This window comes from Alosa pseudoharengus, unplaced genomic scaffold (genome assembly GCF_046254945.1).
Source record: "Alosa pseudoharengus isolate Yale_2024_CS ecotype anadromous, Long Island Sound unplaced genomic scaffold, YU_APseudo_1.1 YU_APseudo_1.1_scf_6, whole genome shotgun sequence".
NCBI lineage: Eukaryota > Metazoa > Chordata > Actinopteri > Clupeiformes > Clupeidae > Alosa > Alosa pseudoharengus.
In genome coordinates this window covers 15,802,332-15,817,991 of record NW_027468848.1, presented here as the reverse complement: position 1 = coordinate 15,817,991, position 15,660 = coordinate 15,802,332, and the positions used below count along the sequence as shown (strand labels likewise).

At 39.8% G+C, this 15,660-nt stretch overlaps 1 protein-coding gene across 1 annotated transcript; it reads left to right on the top strand.

The window, feature by feature from the left end:
- The first annotated feature begins 11,506 nt into the window (after nucleotides 1–11,506).
- LOC143106818 (uncharacterized) lies at nucleotides 11,507–13,577 on the top strand. Its single transcript, XM_076271294.1, has 4 exons — nucleotides 11,507–11,563; nucleotides 12,095–12,289; nucleotides 12,387–12,466; nucleotides 12,611–13,577. Exons 1-4 carry the CDS (start codon nucleotides 11,507–11,509, stop codon nucleotides 13,575–13,577), a joined length of 1,299 nt encoding a protein of 432 aa, XP_076127409.1.
- Nucleotides 13,578–15,660: the final 2,083 nt, after the last annotated feature.

Below are 15,660 nucleotides of genomic sequence, written 5' to 3'. Positions count from 1 at the left end.
ATAGTTACTTTTAAAATCAAGTAATCAGTAAAGTAACTAAGTTACTTTTTAAAGGAGTAATCAGTAATCAGTAATCAGATTACTTTTTCAAGGTAACTGTGGCAACACTGGGGGTGAATATAGACAGGTAGATATAGATAGCTAGATACGTTAGACCGGCACATCCGGGAACTTGACTCGTGACAAACGTTCCCGCCCCTTTCGGGGGGAAAACAAACAACCCCTCTCATTAACTCCAACGCAAATTAGGGTCAATAAACGTAATTCGTACAGAAATCGCAGGAGTAAATAATAACAAAAAATACCACAAATCAATATGACCACTCAATACATAACCACTTTGCCGGTCGTTGACCGTGAAAGATACCTACAAAAGCTTAATTCAATTAATATAAAAAACATGTCCCTTCAGTCTCCCGAGTACGAAGTGGTGCAACAACCCCACTCAGTCATACCCGGACATTTACTCGTAGCCTATCTCATCGAGTCTCCAGGTAAGTAACTAAATTGTTTTCCTGTATTTTTGCCTTCATATTTGAATTTTAATGTAGTGTAGTTGACTCACAGGCTCAGATGTAAAGTTAGATAATTCCGAGATATGATAATTTCTGTCATAGCCGTTAAGTGTTAGCCTAGATTTCTGTTTTCTTTGGTCTGATTAATTTTTGGTGTAACGTTAGTTGTTTGTCTTTTGAAGACTAATGAACGATATTATAATTTGATAAATATTTAATAACTAGGCTAATATTTATTTGCCAGCAAAGCTGTAGCCTAACCCACCTGCAACTTTTCGGCATGTCTACCGGTTCACTTTGGCTTGTTCTGAGGGAATGTTTTCCCCTCAAAAGGGGCATGGCGCAAACAACCTGCTCTGTGTGACGCGGATCATATGCTGGTCACGGGGGAGCTCCTCGACCAGCGGCCAATATGCACTCGCTTCCCTAGTTACTGCAGCTCTCCACCACAGTTTCCATCGGTACGGCACAGCCCACACGAGCAGTAGTTATCGAAAATATTCATGCTGAAGACACGACCAGCCTAATCGGCAGCGGCTAGAAGCTAGAACTTTTGCAACAACGGGTGGCTCACAGGTGGGACTGGAAAGTTAGCCCATAGCTAGCTATCATGATGCTTTATATTCTGATCTTCTGACTAAGTTTGCCCGGTAGCCTACTTATCTGAACTAACGACATGATCACTATCACTAGATATAAAGAAAATGTTGACTTTCACTCGGTGCTGTTCACTGACAGTAACAAAAAAAGTGTCGTATGATAACGTTATAATGCATTGAACTGAATAGGTGCATTATGTAGCCTCATAACGAGGCCTCTCAAATTCAGAAAATTGCAATAAACTAAAATCGGAAGACATCTTTGTTAGACCATAGGGTCGTTATCATATAAATGCTGTAACGAAATTCAAAGTGTAAATATACAAACTTTATGTCAGGGCTTTGAACCGATTTTTTCCCCCAATCGGTTCGTTCCGAACAGAAACGGAATTATAACGTTTCCGGTTATGAGTTCCACCAATAAATTGACGTTCCCGAACCGGTTAGAACAAAAAAATAGTGTTCCCGGAACGGTTAATTTCGTTCCTGTCAGCTGTTTAATGCTGTAGAATTATATCACATCTTTCTCATCCAGCTTAAACCAAATGTAATAATATTACAACCATTCCCAGTGGGCATTTGATGTCAATTCAACATCAATATGACATCAAACATCCAGTGTTGGGAAGAATACTTTTAAAATGTAATCAGTTACAGAATACAGAATACATGCCCTAAAATGTAATTTGTAATGTATTCCGTTACATTACTCCATCTAAGTACCGTATTCTAAATACTTGGATTACATAAGCGCTGTTTTACATTTTATCAAGTGGGAAATCAAGCTGCTATTTCCGTTTGTAAGACCCACAGGCGATGTCAGCAAAAAACCCACAACTTAACCTTATCGGATAAACTGAAACATTATACATTTTGTTAATGCACAAGATCATCTCACAGAAATATTAGAATTTCAGTTCAAAAATCCCAGAAATTCATATGAGAAGGATTCTAAAAGTAACCCTTTAAAATGGCCAAAGTAACTGTATTCTGAATACCACTCATTGAAAATGTAACTGTAACTAAATACAGTTACTCATATTTTGTATTCTGAATACGTAATCCCGAATACATGTATTCAGTTACTTCCCAACACTGCAAACATTGACGTCAAAATTACGTCTAGAAACAGGTCTAGAATGAAAGTTGTATCGACGTCAATGTACTGATGTCAATTTGACGTCAAGATTTTGACCTCCGCGATGTCGTTTTGATGTTATTTTGATGTCATACTTTGTTGGCATTTGATGTCAATTCAACATTTATTTGACGTCAAGATGTTGATGTCGTTTTGATGCTATTCTGATATCATTCAATGTCAAGCTTTGATGTCAATTCAACATTTATTTGACATCAAGATGTCATGATGTTGATGTCGTTTTGATGCTATTCTGATATCATTCAATGTCAAGCTTTGATGTCAATTCAACATTTATTCTACATCAACATGTCATTTCCATGTCAAGCTTTGTTGGCATTTGATGTGAATTCTACATCTATTTGATGTCAAGATGTTGATGTTGTTTTGATATCATTCAATATCAAGCTTCAATGTCAAATAAACATAAATGCGACAAACATTGATGTCAAAATTACATCAGCATTTATTGACATATTTTGATTATTTGTGCAGAATACAAGTACAAAGACAACAAAATGCAGTTTGTGTCTAACTAGAAGTGCAAAAAAGCAGAAAAGTGATATACAAAGTATAGACAGGTGGTGCATATACAGGACAAGACACAGTGCCGTGTAGACAGTAGTATACAGTTGGTTTATAGAAGGTGGTTTAGAGTAATATAAATTAAATATGTGCAGTGTATTAGTAGTTATCTTATAAGGGCAGAATAAATATGGCTAAATATGAACAATGTATGACAACATGTACAATGTAGTAACAAGTAATGGAATGTTGGAGAACATTGAGAGATCCAGTTGAATAGAGAGAGACAGAGAAAAGGTTTCTTTTAACAGGGTTCCTACACATTTTCTATTTTAAAATTCCATACTTTTTCCATCCTTTAATTTACAAACTTTTTGGTAGATTTTTCTGACCATTCTCGACAATGCTACTCCAAAACCAAACGTTTGTCTCAGCATCCAGGAATCGTTGAGCACCTTGTGCTTTAACATTGATGGTGTGCCACTTTTTAAATCCTCCAACTTCCAAATGTGGCCCATACTCTGCAACTTTCACAACTTTGCTCCTTTCATTGTGGCCATCTACTGTGGAGTTGCTAAACCAAATTCAGAGGAAGAGTACTTAAGTGACTTTCTCCAGGAGTTGCAGCAGTTACAGCAAGATGGCATTGTTCATGGAGGCAAAGCACTTCAACTGTCTGTGAAAGTATTCATATGTGATGCTCCTGCCAGGGCATTCTTTAAGTGCATTCTTGTTACCATTCTTGTGAGTGATGCACTATCAGAGGCACCTATGACGGGAAGGTTTGTTCTTGGGGCCAAAGAGCCAGGTGCGGTTCCAAGGGCTGAAGACTGTTTTGTTTAGGCCAGCTCTGCTGCCACTCTGCCTCCACCGCACTGCTGCCACCTGTGGACAAGGAGGAGTGCGAGTTATACAACAAAATTAGTTATTAGTTGTTAGTGGCAGCACTAGTATAAAACCTCTAGAATCTCTAAAAACAATCACAAATAGGGCAGTTCATCACAGTTCAACAATTGTGGTTTGGAACTAGGCCTGCTGCAACTGGATTGATAAAAAGTAATGTAGTTGCAAACATCTCACCTGGCTACTTGTATTTGGGAAGAGCAAAAGCTATCAGCCATAAGCATGATCATGTTATTAGGTTGTTGTTGTAGAACAAGGAAAGGAATATCCAGTGTTTTCTCTACATTTATTTAGGGAAAGCGGTCCGCCACGGTTTAAATCCTATCCCTCTCAAGCCCTCTGAAGTCACATTAAATGGGATAGGATTCAGGAACTAATTAATTTAAACCTCACTGACCAGAAGATGTAATGTCTCTGTTTCATAGCAGAGTTATTGCTAATCAGACATGATGTTGAGCAACTAGAATTGTTTTTAAAATTTTTAAAAAAGTTTTTTTTTTTTTTCCGGGGGCCGGATGGGTAGGTGGACTAGGGGGTGGCTCAAGGACTAGAGTGCCTTAGCCTGGGTTTTCCCATGCTGCCTTACGCACGCGATTTTATTCACGCTGCTAGGCAGCCTGGATTCTATGGACTTTGGTTCCTTCGTTGAGGTGAAAACAATCACAGAACGGAGGGAGGGCAGCAAGACGATGACGACACGCCGAAGCCGTTATGAGCTATGTACAGACGCATTTGATAGACATTCGTAGCGCCCAATAAACGGCTCTGGGCATTCGTAAACCATGTTTCAAATACGAGAAAATTAATGTCTAATTCCCAGACCCTATCTCAATGAGGTCTGACGTTAGCCAGGCTAAGAGCGCCTATTCATGGAAGAGGCATGCGTGTTGGAAGTAGTTTTCAGCTAAAGAGACACTGAAAACATGTTTTAATCTGTATACCATTAACATTGCATAACAAAAGTAAAACATTCATTTGTAGAGTACCAAAACCAGACATCTTTTGAGTGTAATCAGATTATGGCAATCATTTTTACAATTGTTTACAACTTAACTCTATGTCCTCACTTGAACCCATTTGCAAGGATGGACGACGCTGAGTATAGAACGTGCTGGCAGTGACAGATAACATGTAAACGCGCCATAGCAGTGACGAGACGCACACACCATACAATCGGCCTGACATTTTGAGTGAACTTAAATTAACTACCTAGCAACAATTCCAACACTCACAAGTTAAGGATGTCTTCAGAGAGTTACACTTGATAAGCATGATAGGTCTACTTTTGGCGCATCAACAATTGAAATGGAGGGGCAGCGTGACTATTTCGGTAAAGGCTACAATCTTTGATAGGTGTAATCTCAAAAGAAAGTTCACTTTCTCCATCATCGAACTCTTGAATACAGTGATGGTACAAACCAATATCTGTAATGCAGTGGGTAAATTAACGTTACGTTAGCAGTAGTTTTTACGTTTTATGCAAAAAATATATGGTTTATGTAACAAACCCTTCAAATTTGAGAGAGACTGAACAAAAATATGAGTTTATTGTAAAGTTTTTGATGGGGAATTCAGAGGAACCCATGTAAAAAAAAAAAAAACGAAAAACTGATGCATTTAGTCCAAATTAACTGTGCTAAAAAAGTAAAGTGAATGGGTGTTCAACTCTTGAAATAGCATGCATCTCCTTCCATGCAATCCCCGCCCCACCCCCACCTCCACTTTTTTCCCACGCTTAACGGTAGTGTTATATGTAGATAAATTACAATACTTACAGTATTTGAAGTAGCTGCACAACCATGCTAAATAGTATAGTTTTGGCACACAGTACACAAAGACACTTCTGCCATCATACCGGAATGTAAACTATACTCGTAAACGTGCTAATTACCAACCATTTCGTTCGAAATTTCTAAAACAACAATGTTTTTTAATACTTCAAAATAACATTGTGTGTGTGTGTGTGTCTTTACCTGGTGAGTGAACTCTCTTGCGAGCTTGGACGTGGCACACATTTGGAATATTCCAGAATGCACTCAGTGTTCTTACTGCAGCAATCCTCACAACACACCACCTGCAAACAGAGGGAGACTAAGATTAATATGTTGCAAAACACACAGAACATGAAAAGACCATCACTGAAGCACTACTACACTCACATGCATCTTAACACATGCCTCAGAGCAAGTCAGGTACATCAAACAAGGGGCAAATAAGGGCTATGAAATGAAGAACATGTAGCCTAACACTACCCTTCACAAACTAAAGATCCCTTTACTTGTAGGCATGATATTGAGGTGCTACCCACCCATCACATCCATTAAATGACAGGTCTGTTAATAAACATGGCTATATTAAACTGCAGTTCCTTAAATCAGTGGGTAGATAACTGATATATATATATATTACTTAATTCATACAGGACCTCTTTGCAGTTATAGCAACACTATATTATGTATCAACACTAGCACTACATGTATTAAGTTTAAATACAGTGACCTAACCTTACCTATGTCCCATGGAAGTTCGCAAGGTAGAGCTAACGTTAACCGTTATTAATTCTAACGTAACGTTAACAACTTTCATCTGTGTCTGCTAGCCTGCATGGTAACAGCCATTTTAAATGTAGCTAACGTTACTTTAAATGTATAGCTAACTTACTTGCGCCTGATATTTCATTCTAAAACTAACAAACAGACAAACAGGCAAACAAACAGATATTCCACATAATAGTGAAGTTAGTCTGCTACTGGAAAAGTTAACATTAACAGCTAACATCGCTAGCGTTAGCTCACTAGCTAATTCTAAACATGACTAACGGCTTTGATTAACATTCCATTATGAAAACAATATATTTCGAATAAATTCACGTTTTCAATTGGCATACAAAAGTACTGTAATTCTTACCTGGGATATGATGACGGCAGACTTTGTACAGCTTACACATTCAGTCAGAGGCATGACAGAAAAGTGACGGTTGATTGTTGAAGTCACTGGTGACTGCAGTTAAAAAGGAGCAAACTCAGCGAAGATTCTAGAGTGCTGCGCAAATTTGAATTTGATCAGGGGTGGGGGATGGGAATTGCTGTGTGTGCGCATGCGCTTATCAAGCGGTGATAAGCATCCGTTAAAAACAATCGTGAAAATGATTACTGTTGGCATTTTAGTCTGTTATATTACCAGACTGATTGGTAGAAGTGTCAAAACAATAGTAACATTAGCCTAGTGGGCTATTATTACTACTATTAAGATTATTAACATTATTGGTTCTCATATGGTGGTCAATTCAATGACGTCAATTCCATATCATTTTGACGCCCTTTTTCCTATGCCTTTTTTCTTGATATCAAATCAACGTTGATTTAACAATCATATTGACCCAAGTTTATAGACCAGTGACTACATGTTAGATTGATCCCTTGTTGGACGTCTTTACAACCACAAGCAAGCCATAGCTTGTAATGCTAAAATAGTATGAAATTATAGATGCTCAACATGGTGGTCAAAACCTTGACTAATTCTTGACATCAAATTGACATCACGGTGCCCGCTGGGTTATTACATAATAATAATTATATTAATAATAATATTAATAATTAAATAGGCCTACAATTATTTCAAATGTGTAGTTTATTGTTAAAAGAGAAAATTTCCACACAAACGTAACGACATTATTAAGACACATGGTTATGTCACTCGGGCAACAACAAATTGCAACTGTCGGGGGAAAGGCCATCCAGTAGGCCTAATCAGAGTCGCCTGCAGGAATTAATGATATGGTACGCACACCCATCACCCCCCGCAAAAACAAATCACTCGTGAACAATATTTGTCCGTTTTAGGTCCGTGCAATGGTCAGCAAAAAATTAGCCTACATAGCATAACAACATCCACATGCAATAATACAACGACAATGTCTACAATGACCTATTCATTTGGACAACTTGATACAGCCCTATACAGGCTAAAGTTACCTTTAGTTTTGTTCTAGCGTAACGTGACGTCTGGCTTTAGCGCAGTCTAGCGTTCTGACAAGCACACCAATTGCCTACCTTGCCCATCTGGAATAACTCCTAGCTTTGCTGCCTCCATCCTTTCTGTTTTCGTTGTTTAAACTTGTGATATCCATGATGAGTATTGAGTTAGTGAATTAGCTCAACATTGTGTGCTGATAACCATATATAGATAGCCGAGTAAAAGAAAACAACAAGTAGCCTATTGGTGTCTGCGTGCGTATTCTCTCCTGCTCAAACAAAATGTGTGCACGTTAATTTTGATAACGTGTTCACTAACTTTACGTAATAGATGGTAAATAGCCCAATAGGGAGGGAAAGTGAAAACCAGCGCCCCAAGTGGTTGCGTTCCTATCGAAGAGCAGCTCCAATGTTAAGTCCCATAGACCTATTTTTAAAAAAATACTGTGAAGCCAAATCAGCGATCTTATCCACCAAAAATATTTTTCAGTGTCTATACAGTAATCTTCTAACTGTGAAAATGTCAGACCCTATTTTGCCTTATTTAAAAAAATTGAAATTGCTCCTTTTGTTTCATAAACGAACTACAAAAAAGCCACGTGACTTTACCCTTCGACGTTACTCACGGTAGCATGGTTTGTTTATTAGCCTGCATGGTTAGCATTGCCACTTAACACTTACTGCCAGCTCTTCATGTGAGTAGAAGCACAACACCAGTTATCCAGACATAAAGGTTATCACCACGCGGTTTACATCACCTTCCGTTATTACAAAAATATGTAAGCCAGTTAAGCAAATTGCCTTATTGATCAGTTAGAGATTAAGCTCCCAAACCTGTGACGTCACATGCAACTGTAGTTTGTTATCACCATGTTACGACAAAAACTCAAAACAATTCAACTGATCCTAAAAATAAGGTATGACCACTTGAAGCAATAGAGGTGACCCCAGTGCCAGTGTGCCAGTGATGCCACTTCCATTTGCCTCCATAGGGAGGGAAAGTAATCTCATCGCCATCTAGTGGTTGCGTTCCTAGAGTTTAGCGGAGGGGATGGGATTTTTTTTTTGAAAAAATATATCTCGGTGCACATTGTGATCTTAATTTAATGCCTTCCATATGTTAGGCACTGGGGTCACCTCTATTGCTTCAAGTGTTCATACCTTATTTTTAGGATCAGTTGAATTGTTTTGAGTTTTTGTCGTAACATGGTGATAACAAACTACAGTTGAATGTGACGTCACAGGTTTGGGCGCTTAATCTCTAACTGATCAATACGGCAATTTGCTTAACTGGCTTACATATTTTTGTAATAACGGAAGGTGATGTAAACCGCGTGGTGATAACCTTTATGTCTGGATAACTGGTGTTGTGCTTCTACTCACATGAAGAGCTGGCAGTAAGTGTTAAGTGGCAATGCTAACCAGGCTAATAAACAAACCATGCTACGTGAGTAACGTCGAAGGGTAAAGTCACGTGGCTTTTTTGTAGTTCGTTTATGAAACAAAAGGAGCAATTTCAATTTTTTTAAATAAGGCAAAATAGGGTCTGACATTTTCACAGTTAGAAGATTATTACTGTATAGACACTGAAAAATATTTTTGGTGGATAAGATCGCTGATTTAGTATTTTTAAAAAAATAGTCTATGGGACTTAACATTGGAGCTGCTCTTCGATAGGAACGCAACCACTTGGGGCGCTGGTTTTCACTTTCCCTCCCTATGGGACCTATCTTTCAAAACATTTTGAACGCCAGTCTATGGCGAAAAATAAATGATTTTCTGGTCCCGGTTGACTTGTGCCTTGAATTACCCATATGATGTTTGTCAATTTTAAAGACAATTTTTCATGTAAAGACATTTGCAGTTTGTTTCGTAACTATTGAATTACAACATTGTGAAAGATCGTAATTCCAACGACTACAAATCCATCAGTCGCGCTAGTGACGTTAGCTCATTCACAGCCACACTAGATTGTACAAGCATACCAGCAACAGGTCTTAATTGGGCTTTCCTTGCCGATGAAAATACCATGAGTCAGAGGATTAAACACATCAGGTAAGTTGTATTCGTCCATAGACTGTACCTTAGATACTGTTAAGTGACGTAGCAGGCAGCAAGATGCAACGTTACCTAGCATAACAGCTATCAGCTAGCTTCTAATCTTATCGTTTCATTACGTTGGTGACGTACATCGTTCGAGACGAGAGATGTAGTCCACTGAGCGGATTCGTACAAAACCAACATAACTTTTGAAGTCTATCGAACAACAGTACTTTCTTGACGTGAAAATTTATCTTTTAAATTCACACACATCATATGTGAAATTCGTGGCACAATTCAAATGGGACCAAAAAATAATTGTTAATCTCCATTAACTCCCGTTCATATTTTTTTGAAAGACAGGTCCCTTGTAGCGGAAGTAAAACGGAAGTCACTGGCACACTCTATGGCATGCAGCTAAAGGGATACTGTGCATATTTGGGAAGGTATGGTAGGCCAATTTGGTGTGAATACACACACACAAGGGAAATGTTCTGTTGTTGAGTAGCTTGATGGTACGCACAGTGCGTACGGACGTACACCTGCAGGCGCGCCTGGGCCTAATGTTCGCTAGTCCATCATTAACGTGGAGTCGACAAATATAGCTATTGATATTGTGTTTGGAATGAGCGTTTTAATTAACGATGGATCGTAATTCACCTCTTATTTAAGATGTGGAGTGGAGACTTTGTAATCCATCGCTCTCTCTCCATTCAGTCAGCGAATGTCTGATGTGATGTCACACAGGAAGTGAACCTCAGCCGTCATGGTAACGTGCGCATGAAAATAATTACTTTTTTTGTTTAGTTAATTCGCTACGTGCACGTTGTCACTCCCCGATGTGAGTCGCTACCGGATGTGAGTCGCGCATGCGTCACTTTGCTACTTTGCGACTACCTGTGCTGTTAGCCACAGAATAATGACATTAGCCTACACAGCAGTAATGTATTATTTAGCGTAATCACATTTTCACGGCATGATCTCTAATGTCAGTTCTAGATTAGAGGCTGAAGTAGCCTGCTAGCGAGAGACTTCTGTAATAGCAATAAAAATTGACCTACATAACGAAGTTTGTTCACTGCTGGCAAGTAAGTAAGCAATCAAGCACAACAAAGGCTGTCACTTGAATGGCGTTTGCTAACGTTATAGCAATCAAACAATCTTAGATAGCTAAAACGTTTTTGAAACAGAAAAGTGATTTATTTTATGGATTTCAGTCGGATCCCTTGGCGTTATGCCGTAAAACTTATCAATCTGAGCATGCGTGACTCACATCGGGTAGCGACTCACATCGGGGAGTGACACACGTAACTAAGGAGTTCTACTTCCGCGGTCTGAGTGTGCGCTCGACCGCTTCCGGTTGCTAGAGCAGCGAGACGGCTGATTTTGATTGCGAAAAATGGCATATTTCACCCGTTGTCTACAAAGCCTCCCGAAAATCGACGTGAACGACGTCCACAGGATTGTCGACCACTGTTCACCTGCACCCGGCTGCAAGCGTGAAAAAGGTTTTAAACTGTACATATCAAGCTGCATCCACAACTTTGAAGGTGAGTAGCGATAACGTTACCTCAGCTGTTGCAGTCAGATCAGCTGTTAGCAACCAGATCAGCTGTTGACGTTACTAGCTAGCAGCCAAGTATTTAAACTCACATCAAATCATGTCAATAATACCACATACTTTATTAGTGTTATTAAATACCTTGTTATCTTGATATGATTAGCAACTAATTTCTGTGTGTGTATTTTAATTTATTTCCTCTCAGTGTCCAAGAAAGATCCAGTGACAGGAGTACTGTGTGTGAGGGCGTTATGTCATCCGTCAATGGACAGATCAAAACCACCTCACAGTTTAAGTGTAGGATGAGTGTAGAGTTAAGATAGCGTTAAGATGGTTACCCATGTTCCTGGGTTAATCGTGTTCTTTTGGTTCTTTGCCCTAGGTTAACCATGTTCATTTGGTTGACCATGTCCCCCATTCACGTTAAAATGACCAGTGTACCCTTAGTGCTACGTTAGCCTACTACTATGTTTTCACTAACAGCAATCAGTGGTGTAGTATAGTTTGTTTTTCCAGGTATGCTGAACATCCCAGGTTAAAGGTGAAACACATAAGATAGGTATAGAAGTTTATGTAAACATGTTAAGTCTAAGTAGGTATACTGCAATCGTGGTACTTTTTAAGTGTGTACCTGCAAATCAAATAGACTGCTCCACTGACCACATTAAAAGAAAAAGATTATTAATCCCTTTACTAACAGTGTTTACAAGACAAAAAAGTTAAGTTTGTACTAAATATTTTAAATAAGTGTAGAAAAATAAATAGTAGCTTACTTAAGTAGTCCGTATAAATATGACAAATCAGTTATGCCACTCTTTTTTATATATATCTTGTTACAGGTGGGGCTGAAGGACTCAATCCCTGTTGAGCTGGCCCATCACAGCTGTACATGTGTAGCTGGATCAGTGCTCTGTAACCATTGTGTGGCTCTACTTTTCCAGTCTGCACATTATTCTCAGCTAAACATTCCAGTTGTTCCACCAGTGCTGAGCTGTACGGAGAGTGAACAACAGTGGCACAAGCCAAGAACCCTGGTAAGTCTTGAAATAATGTAACAATAATTTCAATACTACATCTACACACACACACACATCACATAAGCTCATCACTGCTTATGGCCTATATTCACAGGGTGTTAAACCAGGTCCCGTCGAGAAGATGGCTGTGATGTCTGCCAAACCAAAGCAGAGGACCATGGCCGAGGGAGTAAGGTGAGAATTTGGCTAGTCGTTAGTAATCTATTAATTAATTTGTTAGGCCTACTTTTCTCAATCAAATCAAGAAAACTGTAGTTTTGTTACTTGTAGTTATGAAGTGATGTATCTTACTGGTGTTTCTCAATTTGTTTCAAATAGGTCCACACTGTACAAAGCCATCAGTGGAGAGTTGCTGGACCTGTCCATTCTCAGAGTGTCAGAGATCTACAAAGAGTTCACCCCTGTTTCTGCACCAACCATTTGTACAATGGGTATCACCTGTGAGGTGCCACTAGTGGACTCTGCACTCGGTTTGGTACAAGCAGGCAGTCCCCTGTCATACCAACAACCCAAGGCAAGAAGTCGCCCTGTTGCTCACCATGACGCTCCACCATGCCCAGATTTGCCATTGGCTGGCTGCAGACTGGAGACATCATGCAGTATGTTTGTTTTCACTGAGCATCAACATCTACACTTTAAGTCACTTGAGGTTACCAGGGAGATGGCGAACAAAATAGAGGCTGCAACTAGGGGTCAAAGTACATCAGCAGACTGGCATAGACTGAGAAAACCCACACTCACTTCCTCAAATTTTGGGGAAATATGCCATGCTAAGCCATGCACCTTAGATAAGATGGCAGACCGGCTGCTCAAAGGGGTCCGTCAGACAGCAGCAATGAAGAGGGGTCTCGAAATGGAAGCTGATGCCATCGAAGAGTACTGCAAGCTCAAGAGGGTGAACTACTACCCTTGTGGCTTCATTATACACCCCGACACTCCATGGCTAGGTACATCACCAGATGGGGTTATCTTTGACCCAACAGAAAGTACTGAATTTGGCCTTGTGGAAATAAAATGCCCAAATGTTAAGAGCTATGTGGATTATCCACATCTGAAAATGAAAGACGGCAACCTGGAATTGAAGCAGGGCCATGGCTACTACTGGCAGGTGCAGGGTCAGCTGCTCCTAACAGGGATGGAGTGGTGTGATTTTGTGGTGTTTGCGGAGGAAGACACCCTGATCCAAAGAATATACCGGGACAGTGGTGTGATGCAAAAAATAAGAGAGAGAGCAGACTTCTTTTTTTCTACACATATCTACATAAATATCTGCTGTAATAAATGAATTATGAGTACACAATAACTTCTAAGACATGTCTTGTTCTTGTTGATATCTCATTATAGTGTGAGGCCTTCAAGTGGGTTGTTTAAGTTAGTTTACATTTCTCAAGTTACTAATCAGAAAATATGCGTTAAACAGAGTTGTAACACTTTTAGGATTGACCACTTGACTTAAAGTGTAGGCAAAGCAAAGGTGAACCCACACCAATGTATTGCTAAATGTTAAACTAATATTCAATGAGTCAGGCCCACTTGAGGGGACATTAAACAACACAAAGTGAGACCAGGTTAATATAGATTTCAAATAAATAATTTATTAATTTAAAAAAGTCAGTAAATGTAAGCCAAAACTAAATTGTGGTGTGAATCAGTATATTGTTTGTAAAAGAAAAATGAAGAAGAGGAGCAGCCAGCCATGAAGCAGTCAGATTTCTACCTGGCTCTCTCCACTCTTTGACCAGAGGTCCATTTTGGTAGTTGCCCAAGAGACAAGCTACAGTGAAAAGTTGGCTAATGCTTCCTGAAATAGACAAAGGGATTACAGTGTCAAAAAGTTTGTTCTCTTTAACCCGCCTGATTAGCCTTTCAACATGAACTCGCAGCCGCGCGATTGACTGGGTCTCCAGGACATCCTGTGCTGCCATTTGTTCCTTGTTGGAGCGGAAGGCAGGCCTGTGAAGTTTTCCTGGCACAAGGTTGTCCACCCTAAAACCCTTGTCCACCATCACAGCCATGTCAGGGGACAGGAGAGGTATGATGCCTGACAATCTGAAAAGCTCACGGTCACTGATGGAGCCCCCATAGAGTGCAGAAACAAATGTCAGAGGACCATGTGGTGCCATGCCAATCATGGCCTTGAAGGTACAGTGTGATTTGTAGTGCAAGTACACCTCACTCTGTAGCACAAGTGAGGATGGAGTTTGGCACCACAGTTCTGTGCAGTCAACAATGACCTGAGTGTCTGCATATTCCTTGAACACAGGAGGTAGGTTGGCTGTGATTTCTTCAGGTGTCATCCAGAAACACACAGCTCCCAGTACACAGTAAAGAAAGTTGGCCCAGGTTGTGATGATCCTGCTGGCTGTTGTCCGATGGATGTTGAATCGGTGGCCAAGCTCTCTCTGTGTGCATCCGGTTGATAGATAATTTAGAAAAAGAAATAACTCATCTATGGGCAGCAACTTAGATCTGTTCGATGTTGTTTTCTCTGCCACAGAGGCCGATGCTTCTCTTGTCACACGGATCATCCTTGATGTTGCTGGTTCGATGAGCCTCCAGAATGCCATCAGGTGGTCATAAGAATGGAATCTTTTAAACAAAATACACAAAAATAACATTGTTGTTAGTCATGGTAGACTAATTTAGTTACACATGATCAATTATCTTAATTTTTACTCTACACTACATTTGTTTTACATGAAAAAAAGACAATGAAAGATTGTGTCTACGCATCTGACCGAGTGCTGTAGGTAGCACAAGTTTGGGCCTGACCATATCATTATGTTAGTCATAAATTACACTACTTTTACTTTTGATATGTGATGTACACTTGTACCTCTTGTAAGGTGGACTTTTAGTGGAGCAACATTTTACATGTGTAGTAGCCCATCTTTACTTTCACTAAAGTACATGATTTGCGTTATTTTTTGTCCATCACTGTTAATATGGTACAAGACATCAGCTTCCTGTAATTCAAAACACCTTAATTATGACTTACCTGGTATAAAATCGGATGTCCTCGTCCGATCCTGCAAAGCGCTTCAATCCAAAACAACTCCGCAGCTGGAGAGCCTGAATTTGTAGTTCGAGGTCCTTTACTTTCTGCCGAAGTGTATCGTTTTCCTCAGCAAACTGATCTGCGACCATTGCTGTCGTAGGAGTGATACAATAATCATGATCTGGTGCCAGGGTGGTAGCCACCTCCATCTCTTCTTCTGAGTCGATGTCATGGACAGCAGGAGGAGGGCTATCCGCTCTGGGTCTCTGCTCCCACACGCTCGCCCTCGGTGCCGGTATTTGAAAATTATTCCAGGAAAAAAGAGAAGGAATTGCCCCTTTCTTCAACCTTCTCAATTTCCCCGGCTTGC

Excerpts from the sequence above, each read along its gene's own strand:
- LOC143106818 (XM_076271294.1), top strand. The coding sequence starts at position 11,507 with ATGTCATCCGTCAATGGACAGATCAAAACCACCTCACAGTTTAAGTGT. Across the intron at positions 12,290-12,386 it reads GGCACAAGCCAAGAACCCTG|GGTGTTAAACCAGGTCCCGT; the intron begins GTAAGTCTTGAA and ends CTATATTCACAG. Across the intron at positions 12,467-12,610 it reads ACCATGGCCGAGGGAGTAAG|GTCCACACTGTACAAAGCCA; the intron begins GTGAGAATTTGG and ends TGTTTCAAATAG.